At 32.6% G+C, this 14,459-nt stretch overlaps 1 protein-coding gene and 1 non-coding gene across 2 annotated transcripts; one reads left to right on the top strand and one right to left on the bottom strand.

Moving 5' to 3' along the window:
* Nucleotides 1-7,368: 7,368 nt before the first annotated feature.
* LOC120077642 (AT-hook motif nuclear-localized protein 13-like) lies at nucleotides 7,369-11,668 on the top strand. The gene is made up of 5 exons (XM_039031593.2): nucleotides 7,369-8,124; nucleotides 8,220-8,272; nucleotides 9,949-10,080; nucleotides 10,939-11,100; nucleotides 11,195-11,668. Exons 1-5 carry the CDS (start codon nucleotides 7,671-7,673, stop codon nucleotides 11,480-11,482), a joined length of 1,089 nt encoding a protein of 362 aa, XP_038887521.2. The 5' UTR covers nucleotides 7,369-7,670; the 3' UTR covers nucleotides 11,483-11,668.
* Nucleotides 11,669-14,377: 2,709 nt separating this feature from the next.
* Nucleotides 14,378-14,459, bottom strand: TRNAS-UGA (transfer RNA serine (anticodon UGA)). The gene has a single exon. It is a non-coding gene; the product is annotated as a tRNA-Ser (tRNA).

Consider the following 14,459-nt stretch of genomic DNA (forward strand, 5'->3'; position numbering starts at 1 on the left):
CTTGATTGTGAGTAGGGGTGTACATTGGTCGAGTTGGGCTGGGTTAGAGGCATTTTATGAACCAACCGAAAATTAGGGTTGGCTTTAACCGAATCCTATTGATTCAATTTCGAAGGATCAATCCAACCCAACCCAACCCTATATTTTCGGGTTGGGCTAGGTTAGATCACTGGGTTATTTTGTTAAAAAAAAATTAATAATATTTTTAAAATTAATTTCTTCCATTCATTTTTCATGGAAGAATTTGATTTTTGCTCTTCAATAAACTTTCATATTTACATAAGTGAACTAAATATATTACATCAATTATTAAAATTTTCATAATCAAACAACTATATGCAAAATTTTAAACATTTACCTTAATGTTTAAAATACATCCACCATAAATTCAATATAAACTTCAAAAGAAACTAATTCAAGTCATTCAAATGTTCAAGTTCAAAGTCCACATTCAAATTCATTCAAAATAGAAACAAAAGAGTCAAAGTTCAATAATAGCTGTTAGCATATTACAAAGTCTACATTCAAATTCATTCAAAGTCTACATTCAAATCCATGCAACACCATGAGGATGATGCGTACCTAAAAAAAAAGTTAAACAAAACTATATATATATATATATATTATTTAGCATAATACATGTTAAATATCTACAATAAAAAATTCAATCAATTGCCTATTTTAATATTTTCACAAGCCTCTAACTCTTCAAGTTGTGGAGGGAGATTTAGTAACAGAGCCACCACGAACCCAATTTTGCGTACATATCAAGGCTCCACTGTTTAAGGAGTCAAAGAACTTAGAAAGGAATCAAGAATCCTCCCTCCATACTAAATGTAGATTTAGAAGCCATTCTAGATATAAAAAACGCCTAAACATCTCGAACAATTTTTTGATAAAATGGGATATTTGTAACCATTCATTTTCCACCAATACAAAATATCAAAATCGGGTATCCCATATCTGATTTTCTCTCACTTGCCCTAGGTTATTAACCTGGTATTCCTAGTCTTACTAGGTGATTCTCAAATACTTTAGCCAAGAGAATCTTTGTAAACATGTTAGTGTACAATAGACTTCTTATTAAACTATATGGGGAATGCATCTTATTCTCAATAATGACTAGGAAGTCGTACTTTTCTCCCATTACATCGATGTACTCTCAACTCTTTAAGTAAGACGCATCTAATCTGTCTAAACAACTCTTGTTTACAGTGTTAACTCAATAACTCTTTCTTGATTTATGCAAGTTTTATGGAAACAAATAATACAAGGTGATATGAAACAATATTCAATAATTGGAATGATGTTTGAGAAAACAATCTAAAGCAATTAGAAAGTTTGACATTGGATTTCATGTTCTATCAAATAGACCTAGAAATCTTAAATTTTCTATACTTTGATCCAATCGAAGTATTTTGGTTTTACCTAACAAGTTTTGTACACTTTGAATGTTTCTAGTGTTTCTAGACTTATCACTTAGGTTAAATAACTATTTGCCTTAATTGATTTCTAGTCGTTTTATGGACTAGGTTGGTTCTTAACAGAAGTTGCTATGAGATAGAACAAACACAATTTTTGAAAAATGAACATTTCATTATAACAAAAATATATACAATTTATTCTTTACAAGATAAAAAAAAAAAAAAATAAAAAAGATAAGATTATCATCAGCCAACACATCTCCCACTGGTTAAGCTGAGCAAGCAGTCCTCGGGAACTAGTTTGCCTGTTTTTCTTTCTCTACTCTCTTCTCATCAAGGTACTAAGGGTAGTTCCTCTTCCAGTGCCCTTCCCCGTTGTAGTGAAAACACTTTCCTTTGTCGCTCTTCTTAACATAAATACTTTTACTCTGTGAACTGTATTCAATTTTATTCATTAAAGCATTCGTGCAGAACTGTAGAAAACTCTTTGGAAGACAGTCTAGAATAAAACCAACTTGACTTTTCTTGTCGAAGATAGCGTCATTTACTTCCACCACATTGAAGTGGACCATCATGTCCAAGATATGTTCACGAATAGAGGCCCCCTCTTTCATGCGATAGTTGTAAACGTACTTAATAGCATCATGTGTTAGGAAGAAGGACGGTTGTCCGAACCTCCCTCGTAGAGATTCCATAATCTCTTTGGTAATACCTATAACCTCATGTTTTTTTACCAAAACATCAGATATGCTGGCGAAGATGTAGGCACGGACTTTGTCATTCACCCTGATCCATCTATCGTACGCATCCCGAACAGTTCAATTTGCATTAGAGCTTAGAATGGGAAGACAATCCTCTGTTAAGACGAACTGTAAATCGTCTATCACCAGTATAGTATTCAGATTTGATTTTCAAGTTGCATAATTATCCCCAGTTAGGTTGTCACAAGCCAACAATTGTACCACTTGTCATTATGAAAATATAAACAAATTTTATAAAGGAATTGCTTTTTAAACCCAATCAAGTTTTAGCAAAGTAATAATATACCCAAGATTATTTTTGCAACGATACTACAGCAAGAAATTTTTGACTAAACACTATCTTCAGAATAACTCATATTCCGATAGTCATTTAGCTACCATTTTTTGTTAGAAATTATTAACTCTTTAGTAATTCTATAAGTGTAACCCTCTATTTTTAGTCCTCAGAAGTCTGATCCCAACGATGCTCCCGAAGTTGGAAAGTCAAAGTTGAAACTGACTTTAGAAATCCTATCCATTTCTAGAGTTAGAGTTATTCTGAATCCTATGTTAAAACCCTCCGAGGGGATAGCCATTATTAAACGACTAGCGAGGCCGACTTAAAGATGACAAACGGGCGCAACATAGGAATCTCACGATTCAAACCAACAGAAGAGACCGTAGGATATATTGACACATATCCTTCTCCCACTTACTATGAACTACTTCCCCCATTCACTTTGATCTTGACCACGTGACAAATACTTTCCAAATGTAGCAGTCGAGATATAATCGACACGAAGTGCTGCACGAATCTCATAGTGGGAATTATGTAGGGATGTGAGAATTGAAATCAATATATCATATATCTGATTTTCCAGTGAACGACTTCCCCTCATTCACCATGATCAATTCACGCAAACACTTTTCGAATAGAGCAATCGAGGTAAAATTGACACGAAATGTCGTGACCTTTCGGTGTGAACATCTTAAGAACGTGAAAATTTTAAAATCAAAACATAACAATTGATTTTAAATTGAATAACTTCCCCCATTCACCAAAATCTCAATTCATGTAAACACTTTTCGAATGGAGCAGTCGAGGTATAATCGACACGAAGTGCCACATGAATTTTGATAGTGAACTCTTAGGGACGTGAGAGCTAAAAATAATCATATCATATATGTTTATTAATCTCCCACTAAAGCATTCTAACATATCATATACGTTATTTGATTTTCACTGAAGTGTTCTAATAGCATATCATATATGTTATTAAACTCCCACTAAAGTGTCCTAACAATTAAATGGGATATTCATTTCTTAGGATTGTTTCAGCTAATTAAACAACCTAAGTCTAGGTGTTTATCCAAGTATAACGTTTATAATTGGATTTAACTTATGATGTCTAGGTGATAAACTAGTTTTAAAACCTCACATCGCTCACATATTGATCATAAAATCAGTTAACACTAAATTATTTAAAAGTTTTAATTATGAGTTTGATTGCTAGTTTTAAAGCATGTTGTTTATGATTTATTAATCACTCACTGGGCTAATAGCTCACTCATTTAAATGTTTTCCTTCTCCCAGTTAGTGGTCATCTCCCCAGAGGATAACTGCTCTGCCACTTAAAGACTCAATTGAAAGAAAAAGTCTAGGTGTCTATCCTATAAATATTTGTACAAATGTGTCTTCATATTAGGGATGAGTAATGAGTGTGAGACCCACTGAACCTTGTTTCTGTATATATATATATTATGAGTTTTCTATATATGGAGCCTTGAGGTTATTTTAAATATTATTTTAAGTTTCACTAGCTCTTGAATATTAAATATGTTATTCTAGGGTGCCCTAAGCAGGTTAAACAGGTTAGTTAGGTGGTAAGTGCCACAAAAGGGTTGGTAACTGCTGCCGTCACATTCTTTTCTAGATTAAGAGGATAATCTGGGAAGGGATATGACATAGCGACCAACTGTATTGATTATCTCCAACGACCAACTCTAACGACTAACTCGATTAATTATATGCTAAAAATGTTGGATTTTATGTCCTAAAACTCGTAGTTTGTAAACAATAAATTTATTCTGTTATCAATAAAGATGTTATTGAGGTTTATTCAATAAAGTTGTTATTGAATGTATGAATTGCTTATTTTGTTTAAGAAAGAACCTAAATCCAATAAACTAAGATCCATGACTATTATATGAGTACTTGGACTTTATGTGGAGACATAAGAGTGGATCAAGTTCGAGTAGATAGCCAAAACGGTCTATAGTATACAGATAATGTTGGGTACCTTATCTTGGGGACACTATTGGATGCGGCCCACTTGTTACAATTTTTGTAAAATGCTACAAATGATGTGATCTTGAAACGTTCATGTAGAGACATGCAAATGGAGGCATCCTGTGCAAAGAGTTTGTATAAGACCGGACCAAGAAATAAGTCACTTTTACTTTATAACTCTATTTACTGTTTAAGACTGACTATTTCAAAGCGATGATTTAGATAATTTGACCTTAGTCCTGAGTTGACTATGAACTCCTGTTTATTCAGGATTATTCTTAGATTTGCATGAGTGATGGTTGGCTCATCAAACGCCGACTCAATAAGCCAGCTGGAGACATTGGGTGCAAGACGAAATTCACTCCTACCCGCTTTTAGGGATAATAGAGAGGTTGTTCCCTTAAGTGCTGACTCCAGGTCTTGAACAAGGGGCCCCACCCTCTCATTGGCTGAGAGAGACTTGGTTTGGTGATTGAATCACAAAAAAATTGTTTATTAAAGAATCAGTGGGACTTAAGGAGCAAGATGTAATCTCAGAGGTAAAACAGCTTTTGACCCAATCGTTATTAGAACAACCTAGGAAGGGTTGACTTACTGATTATGGTTATATTGAGTGGATAAAAATGTTTACAGTGAGGGGAGTGCAACTACTAGGCTTTAGTAGAGTGACCTGATAGTTAACGAATGTTGGTTAATTTAGTTAAAGAGTTTAACTGGTTAATCTCGGATTGTTGTAGCCCATGTAGGTCCATGAGGTCCCCTACTAGCTCATATCAGACTAAATCTTAGAATATTGTGATGAATGAATTTGAGGTGTTCGAATTCGAATTAGGGATTAAGTATTAAACATGTGCAATATATTTAACGACGTATCATTCAATTGGAAATTGATTTAAATATAAAGACTATAAATAAGGATTCATATGATAGGAATTAGCATTGGATTTAATATTAAATTAAATTATTTAATATTTATTTAATTTTAAATTAATTATTAGAATTAATTTTAAAATTAAATATAATTAGTCAAAGTAGGTTAAAAATCAAAATTTTGACTTCACCAAGCTTTGAAAGTCAAAAGTCAAAGGTTAACTACACTAAGTGGGAAAATCCAATAATTTTTTGAGTGGAAAAATCCTATTTTAAGTGGAATTATGAGTAATTCCATTTACTAGGTGTTGATTCTACAACAAGCCACTAATAGAGATGTCCACGGGGCGGGGCGGGGCCAAGGATGCCATTTCCCATCTCTGTCCCCGCTCCCCATTTCATTCCCAATCGGGGCGGGGATTCCTCACAGGGAATTCGCGGGGATCGAGTTACTCGCGGAGAATTTTTCCCCATTACGTTTTTTTTTTGTGTGTAAAAAATCAATTAATTTAAATTACTAATGTGAGCAAATTTTAATTAAATAATTAACTTTATCACTAAATTATTTATTATGGTTAGTTTTATATGACATTTAAATTTAAGGATAAATTATTCAAATTTTGACCTAAAAAAGCTAATTAATTTTTTTTGGTAGAAAGAAATAAATATAAATCAAATTATTCACATATATAATCTAAATTTAAACATTCAATTTAAACATATTCATTATTTTTTCCAATAAATAATCAAATTTGAAATTTAAATATAATATTTATATAATAATAATAATAACATAACATTAAATAACTATATTAAATAAATATGTAAAAGCTAATCGGGGCGGGGATAGGGAATGGAACGGGGCTGAGAGCAGGGACGAGGAATGCATTCCCCATCCCCGTCCCCGTTTAGCTCACAGGGAATTTTTTCCCATTTCCTCCCCCATTCCCCGCCTAATTAGGAATCCCCACCCCCCGCGGGGCTCTATCCTCATAGAAAAATTGGACGTCTCTAGCCACTAATCCTACTGAAATTGAGTGCATTTTGAAGTGTCAAAATGTGGTTAACTCAATTTGCATGAATTGCATGTAATTGCTCTAAAAATTGAGTGATTATGTGAAATTTAAGCTTCTCGGGCATTTTTAAGTTATTTTCAAGTTAGTTGAAAAATAATTTCTTCTTGACAACTTAGAAATTCTAAAAAAGTTTTAGAATTTAAGACCCCAATTCTCTCTCAATTTCTATTCTAAATTCATCATAATTTAGTCACTCATCGGATCTCACCATCCTGTTCTAAGGCTGGAGAATAGTCGGAAAGGCTCTCGTGCTGGTTTACAGTCGGCTCGTGAGGAGATTGGAGTGGAATTGGCGGGCAATTTGGAGCTACAAAGGTTGTACACTTAGATGCTTTAACATATGTTAAAGCAAATGCTTATTCTTATAAAATTAACCTAATTAGAGTACTAAAGATCCTTAATTGCTTCTGCTGTGCATTTGTACGTTCCATTAAAAAAAAAAACATAAAAGAATTTGGCCAATAAAAGTATTTTTAAATATAAAATTTAAATTATTAGTTCATAATATTTAATCATTGTCTTTTACGACATTAATAGAAATATTTTAAGTATATAAAAAATCAAACAAATTTATATATAAGAACACATCTAAAAAAGTATAACCAAACACAATCGTTTTTTTTTTAATCGTTTCTATAAGAAGTGTTTAAACGAACGATTTTTTTTTTCTAAATCAATCCAAACTGACCTTAATTTAACCACACCAAACTTCGATTAGGACGAGAACATTGAATACATGGGTAATGAAAGTTCTCTTTCTAAAAAAAAATATGAAATAGGTCAAAGTACCTATTAAACTATAAAAATGGAAAACATAATAAAATCTCTACTGAAAATAATAACTGAATTATTTACTAAGGAGATTTTCATGAGACATTCCTACACCAAAAAAAAAAATAATAAAAAATAAAAAATAAAAAATAAAATGAAAATCCCATATATATAAATATATTAATTATTTTTGGAAGGAATAGAGTTGAGAATCATACAAAATTAGAATATGCATATATGGAATAACCTTCAGTTTTGTGTTCATAAAGGCATAAAATAAACCCTAAAAAAATAGAAAATTTAAAATCGCCATTCTTTCTTTATTTCGAAGCTCTGTAACTTCCTTCACTATTTCTTCTTCTTCTTCCTCATTCTCAACTTTCACTCAAATTTCGCATTTCTAAGAATAAGAAGAAAACCCAAGAATCAGAAGAATCTTGATACTCTGATTCAAACTCTCTGTTTCTTGATCCTGTTTTTTTTTTCTTTCTTTCTTTCTATGGATTCACTTGATACTCCACCTCCACCACTTTCTGCACCGTCCAACATGGCGGTCGGAGGTCAGCAGGCGTATTCCCCCGCCATGTCCAATGCCAACAACAATGCCTCTCTAAATCAACCTTCGACTCAAATGATTCCGTCTTCATCGCGATTTCCCTTCAACCACCCTGTGATCGCACCTACATCCATGCCTTTGGATTCTCTGAACGTTTCTCCCTACGACGGATCGCATTCCGGCAATTTCACCGTTGATTCCGGTAAGAAAAGGAGAGGCCGGCCGAGGAAATACGCGCCTGATGCTAACAACATTGCCTTGGGTTTGGCACCTACTACTGTTGTTACGTCTTCTGTTCCTCACGGGGATTTGAGCGTTACTCCTGATTCGGAACAGCCGGCTAGAAAAGCTAGGGGAAGGCCGCCGGGGTCCGGAAAGAAGCAGACGAATGCTCTTGGTATTGTCAATTGAAATTACTGTTTTGGTTTCTTTGTTGTAATTGCTTTCTTTTGTACATGTTTGTTGATAGTATCAGGGGATTTTGTTGTGTAGGTTCAGGCGGTACTGGTTTTACTCCTCACGTCTTATTGGCAAAGCCCGGAGAGGTGTGTGTTTTTATCTAATTCTTGGATTTTTTTTTCTTCATATATTGATTGAAATTTGAACGATGGTTCTTTTTAAAGTGATCTTTAGCTTAAGTTGTTGAAGATGAAGTGCATTAATTAGAATGATGCACGTAAAAGAACTTGTTATAATTGGAAAAGTCATGAAGCATTCACTTGTTTCTGTTTCTAGTTCTAGGAAAACTATGGATTTGGTGTTAAACTACATTCAGAATATATGGTAAGTGGCTATATTAAATGGGATTCTGGATTTCTTGGTGTCATTGTTTGGCTGGTTCATTATTATTATATACAAATTAAATATAGTAAAGGTATAGTAAAAGCTAAAAAGTTTTTTTTCTTTTTTTTTTTTTTGGGGGGGGGAATGTGGCATTCCTGAATTTATCTGCTAGTGGTCGATATTTTCAACCAAAGATGACTAATAGCTTCCTCATTCCCAAATATTATTTTGATTTGTAATTAGAAATTTATTGTAATTGTTTTATTCCAAGAAACCGAATATCCTTGACTTTGATAATATTGACAAATAGTAGGTTGAACTATTATCTAAACTATCATGGCATTGTCATTAACCACATAAACTTATTTGAGCTTGATCATTAATGAATAAGCATCACCATGTGAAGTTTTTAGTTTGCTGTTGGAGTGGATTCAGTCAATTTAGGTATATTATGAAGGCTTAATATATTTGATTAAAGAAATGATCATAACTTTCATTCTTCTCAAAAGGTAACATTAAAAAAATAATTAACAAAAAAAAAAGAATCTTGTAGTTGTGTAAACAGAGCAACTATCTCGTGAACGTGACAATTTATGAGGTAGTAGTTGCCAAGAATGCAACTGCAATGAATAAGCATGAAACTAAAAAGAAAAAAAAAAGCATTAAACAAATTATATGTTATTGGTATAGTTTTAATTGTTTACATTGGCTCTCTGAGCTTTGCATGAATTTACCTCACTCTCAGTAGTCTTGTGTTCCTTCTTGACAAATCTTTTATCAGTGGTGTTGGGTCCTCTATTTATTAGATATACTTTTCATGGTTTTACTGTTTTCTTTTCATCAAAAGATGGAACAATTAAAACAATGATCTATTTGCTGCATATTCGATGTAGTTGAAATAAATATATAACCCAGACACAGTGTTTCCTAGGATCGTCACGACTTTCTTTCTATTGATGCTGACAGAGCATCTTCTCAAGGTCAAAGCAAAGATTATCGTGCTTAATACAGTGAATTGTATTTTATTAGGGATCTGGATGGAAAGGTGTAGACCATTGATTGGAATTCCTCTATTTCACGGAGTATTTTGTATTTGTTTGCTCTTCTTGGGTTCCTATGGATAACCCTTTCTGTAACTGTGATCTTTCCTTGGATTGCACCAGATGGAAGAATTTCTCGTAACCCTTGTTTCTTGTGGGCTTGTTAGTTCAGGAATGAAATTGTTTCTAGTAGATGGGAAGTATGTAAATATAGCCATGTTCTGTCTCTAATAGGTCATTAGTTTGTAATTGTATATATTGCATGAGTATGTAGGTGAGGATGCCGACAAGTTTAAAGGTTCCTTCGTTCTATTTGTAGATAAAAATTATTGATAAAAATCCCCTTTCGAGTTGAGATTCATTGGTTGAAATATGGGATCCTTGCTATATGGTTGCAGGATGTAGCAGCCAAAATTTTGTCCTTCTCACAGCAAGGACCACGAACTGTCTTTATTCTCTCTGCAAATGGTACTCTCAGTAATGCTACCCTTCGACACTCAGCATCATCTGGTGGTTCTGTGTCATATGAGGTACTCTATTTTTTGTTGTATTCTCCAATTGATTGCCTTTCTGGATGGATATGATTACAAATGTCTTTCTATATCTAGTATTTGTCATTTTCCTTCTTGAATTAGTCATAAACTCTTGTAAACTTGAAGCCTTCTATTGAACTCCAAACTGATAGCACTATTTAGCCAACTACATGAACCTTGGATAGGAAAATGGAAAAGGATCGTTCAATTTTAAGTGTTCTCAGGTTAGTATGACATTTGTTTCCAATAGATAAAAGGTACATATCCCCTACACACGTATACACAGTTGTTTCCAGTTCTTATTTAGTTATTTTGTAGAGAATCAGTGACTCATAGGCAGTGTTTCTAAGGTCAGGCAGGAGCCATATTTGCCTGCAAAGTGCACGGCCATCATTTTGGTCACCTTTTCTATCACCATTTGCACTAAAGTGAAATAAAGCGGCCAAATCCATCATATTGTGTTATCATGTATTCTAATCTTTGATGTAGAAATGAACTTTCTATTTTGAAAAATGCACTTTACTTGGCTCAAGTGGCATTGCTCGTGTGCCTTCCCTGGATTTAGCAATAAATTTATGGTGACTAAGTGATGTGAGCTTTCTGAGCCCAACAATTAATATTAGGATCCTTAGAGAATTCTTGCAGTGAAATGAGAATGTTTCTGATAACTTTCCTTACTTTTTTGATAACTGAAAGACCATGATATTATTTATGGAATTTGGTACGAATGCAAGTGGAACAGGGTGCAAATATGCTCCTTCGAGGACGTGACTAAAAATTAGTGCAACCTTATACAGATTGAGTTTGAGATCAATTCTAATTTCTAAGTGAAGGCATTTGTCTAATCTTTTGCAGGGCCACTATGATATCATCTCTCTGTCAGGCTCGTTTTTGCTGACGGAGAATAATGGAACTCGAAGTAGAACAGGTGGTTTGAGTGTGTTGCTGGCTGGATCAAATGGACAAGTTCTTGGTGGTGGAGTTGCAGGAATGTTAATGGCAGGTTCTCAAGTACAGGTACTACCCTTTCTTCCCGAAACTGAGAACGAGTAATGGATAAAGGAAAATAAACTTAACGAGTCATCAAACTTTGATTTCATATCATCCTCAGGTGATTGTGGGAAGTTTTCTAGAGGATGATAAAAAATCCAACACAGGTATGCTGAACTCTGGATCTTCTGCACCATCACAAATGATAAATTTTGGTGGTGGTGGTGTAGCAGCAGCAGCAGCAGCCAGCCCTCCATCGTTAGGGGCATCGAGCGGGGAGTCGTCGGCTGACAATGGAGATAGCCCTCTTAATAATAGGCATCCTGGAATGTTCAATAGTTCCAGCCAGCCAATCCACAATAATATTCAGATGTATCAACAATTATGGGCAGGCCAAACACAGCAGTGAGGATTTATTTTGCAACTAACTGTGAAGTGGATTAGAATGATCTTGCAGTCTGCACACATTCAACCATCGTTTTTGTGAATCTAACTTTTGCAATTAATTACCAAAAGCATTTTACCAGAGGGGCTTCTGGTTGCCTTGCCTTTGTTTTTTTTTTAGGTTATAATTAATATTATTTCTTTCTCATTATCCTCTCTTTCTCTCTTTGTTCAGTTGCACTAAAACATAATCTCGACTAAAAAATTAGAGATTTAGGGTTCGAGTTCGAAAGATGCAGAGTCAACAAAATTAACAAAAGCTTGTCAATGTGTATATCTTAGTCCCCATCTTGCATTAGCTATGTTTTTTAAAGGGAAAAAAATTAATTTATACTAAGATTTTGGGAGTTTAATTAAGTAAAATTGTATTTGTCATAGTTCAATCAACATAGAACATGCACGCTTGACCCAAAAGCTAGAAATTTAAACCCCTTAGCATATGTAATACAAAAAAAAAAAAAAAAAAAAAAAAAAAAAAAAAAAAAAAAAGAAAAAAAGAAATTGTATTAGTTACAAAATTATATATTTTTATAAATGAATTAATCTAGATCATCACTGTTTTAAATTCATAGTTTTTATGTGTATGAGAACTTTTCTAAAGGCTTATTAACATAGTATTAAATGGAAATGGTGTAATTAAATGGACAGGAGTGACTTTAATTAATATTACCGATTTTTTAAGTTTCTCTTCATCTATTTTTCTTTACCAAAAAGAAATATAAAAAAAATGAATTTTTATCCCCCAAACTTGTACAAGTTGATCAATTTGAACTTCCAGTAAGAATTTCATTTAAAAAGTATCAATATATCAATTTTAATTTGTTAATTTGTCATTTGAAGAAGTTTACACAGAGATAAAAATTGATGCATTAACAATTTTAAAAAACAATCTTCATAAATGGTTAAATTGGTTGATTTATGATAATTTACAAGTTCAATTAATTATAAGTGATATTTTTCGAAGAAAATCTAAAGGAGAGTAAATTAATACACTTTAAAAAATTTTGAGTTTAAATTGATACAATTTTTAGTTTAGGGTTTTAATTAATACAACCCAAAATTCAGAATATAAATTATTATTTTTTTTTTTTCAAATTACTTAATATTTTTCTTGCTAGTTTGGTAATATTGAGGAGAATTATTCTACTTACATAATTTTGTGTTATTTTTAGAGGATAGAATCAAGTCAAAATAAGTAAAAAATAATTACGATCACAAATTAGAGTCAATATAGATTCCTACCAAGTATATCATTATATATATATTGATTCCTTTTCCAAAATTAAATTTACAATATATTTTAAACGAAGGGAAGTAAAATAGTAAATATTTACGACCTTTTATGATTTTTTTTTTTTTTTTTTTTTTTTTTTTAAAAAAAAGGAATTGGCTTGAAAATGTGTTCTTTAACCTAATTGAGGTTGGGTGATTCTATTCTAACTCATTCCATATAGTTAATAAAAGATTAAATTGTAAAAACTATCTTAAACTCTAAGATATGATAATAGTTGCAATTATACTCTCGAACTTTTAATTATAAAAATTGATATTTTAACTTATACAAATGTTAAAATTAGATCCTCGGACTTACATAAGTGAAGAAATTGTAACAATTGTACAAGTCTGGGTGTTTGATTTTTATGATTTAGTGGTCCGATTTTTACAACTATTGTAAGTTTGAGAGTATGATTTTAACACTTAAGCTCATCGTTTCTTTGTGGTCGTAACAATCACTTCAAGCAGTGGAAATAACAAAAGATGTGCGCGGCTGTTGCTCCGCGACAATACGAACTCGACCCGCTCCTACCCACCCTAAGGCTTTATCCAGAATCTGAATGATGTCAGACTTCTCCTTAAGTGTTGGATTGAAATCGTTTTAATGTCAGCATTCAAGCCCAGCAAGAAGAGGACCCTTAAGATAGCTTCTTCTATTATCTCATTTGAAAAGCAATCTTTCGCGCAACATAAAAGACTTATCTATGTCAGGCATTGTCGAACTTTTCTGGAGATTTTTCCTCTAGAAAGATAGTCAATCCTTGAATGTTTATATGTTGTGACTTGGAATAAACGTTTCTCTGTGGAGAAAGGGAAATATACTTCGCGCCACAACCATCTTTTTTTTTATAGGTTCTACGACACGTTTACTAGACCATAATGAAATGTTGTGTAATTGTAATGAAACTCCATTGATAGATCAATTGTAATAAGTCTGAACCGTAAACTTAATTGGATTGCTTTTTTATTGTTTTTACTTAGAATTACAAATATGTCACATTTGTTGTTATTGTTGTCATCAATGTTATCGCTAGACCCCAATAGTAATGATAACGGTAATGATAATAGTAACAATAATGATGATAAATTCATAATTATAATATTATAACAATAAGAATATTTATAACAGTAACATAACGACTAGTGTGTCTCAGGTAAATTTCAAATTCAATTAGATTGAGTACTTTCAACTCCTCAATGAGATTACGTTTTTTGATTACAAAATTTGAAGTGGATCTTACATTTTATTAAAATTATGAAATACAGATAAACAACAACAAACATAATCAAATGAGACCACTTTTCATATTACCATTGATTTATTATGTTTATAAGTAGGTAAATGTGACCTTACAGAAGTTTAAAAACCTAATATTTACAATTAAAAGTTTGAAAGTGTATTTGCAACTACCACGTTATTGAGAGGTGATTTTCCTAATTTTTCATTAATAAAATTGTATTAAAAAATAATATGAAGATTAAAATCTTGACTTGAGAAAAGAAAAAAAAAAAAAAAAAAAAAGAAGAGAGAGATGAAAATTAAAATCTTGACTTGATAAAAAGAAAATTAAATTAAAATAAGACGCGTCGACAGCAGGGTTCGAACCTGCGCGGGCGAAGCCCAACAGATTTCAAGTCTGTCTCCTTAACCACTCGGACATATCGAC

The sequence above is a fragment of the Benincasa hispida genome, chromosome 5, assembly GCF_027475165.1.
Source record: "Benincasa hispida cultivar pf3 chromosome 5, pf3_genome.v1.1, whole genome shotgun sequence".
NCBI lineage: Eukaryota > Viridiplantae > Streptophyta > Magnoliopsida > Cucurbitales > Cucurbitaceae > Benincasa > Benincasa hispida.

Excerpts from the sequence above, each read along its gene's own strand:
- LOC120077642 (XM_039031593.2), top strand. The coding sequence starts at position 7,671 with ATGGATTCACTTGATACTCCACCTCCACCACTTTCTGCACCGTCCAAC. Across the intron at positions 8,273-9,948 it reads TATTGGCAAAGCCCGGAGAG|GATGTAGCAGCCAAAATTTT; the intron begins GTGTGTGTTTTT and ends ATATGGTTGCAG. Across the intron at positions 11,101-11,194 it reads TGGCAGGTTCTCAAGTACAG|GTGATTGTGGGAAGTTTTCT; the intron begins GTACTACCCTTT and ends TATCATCCTCAG.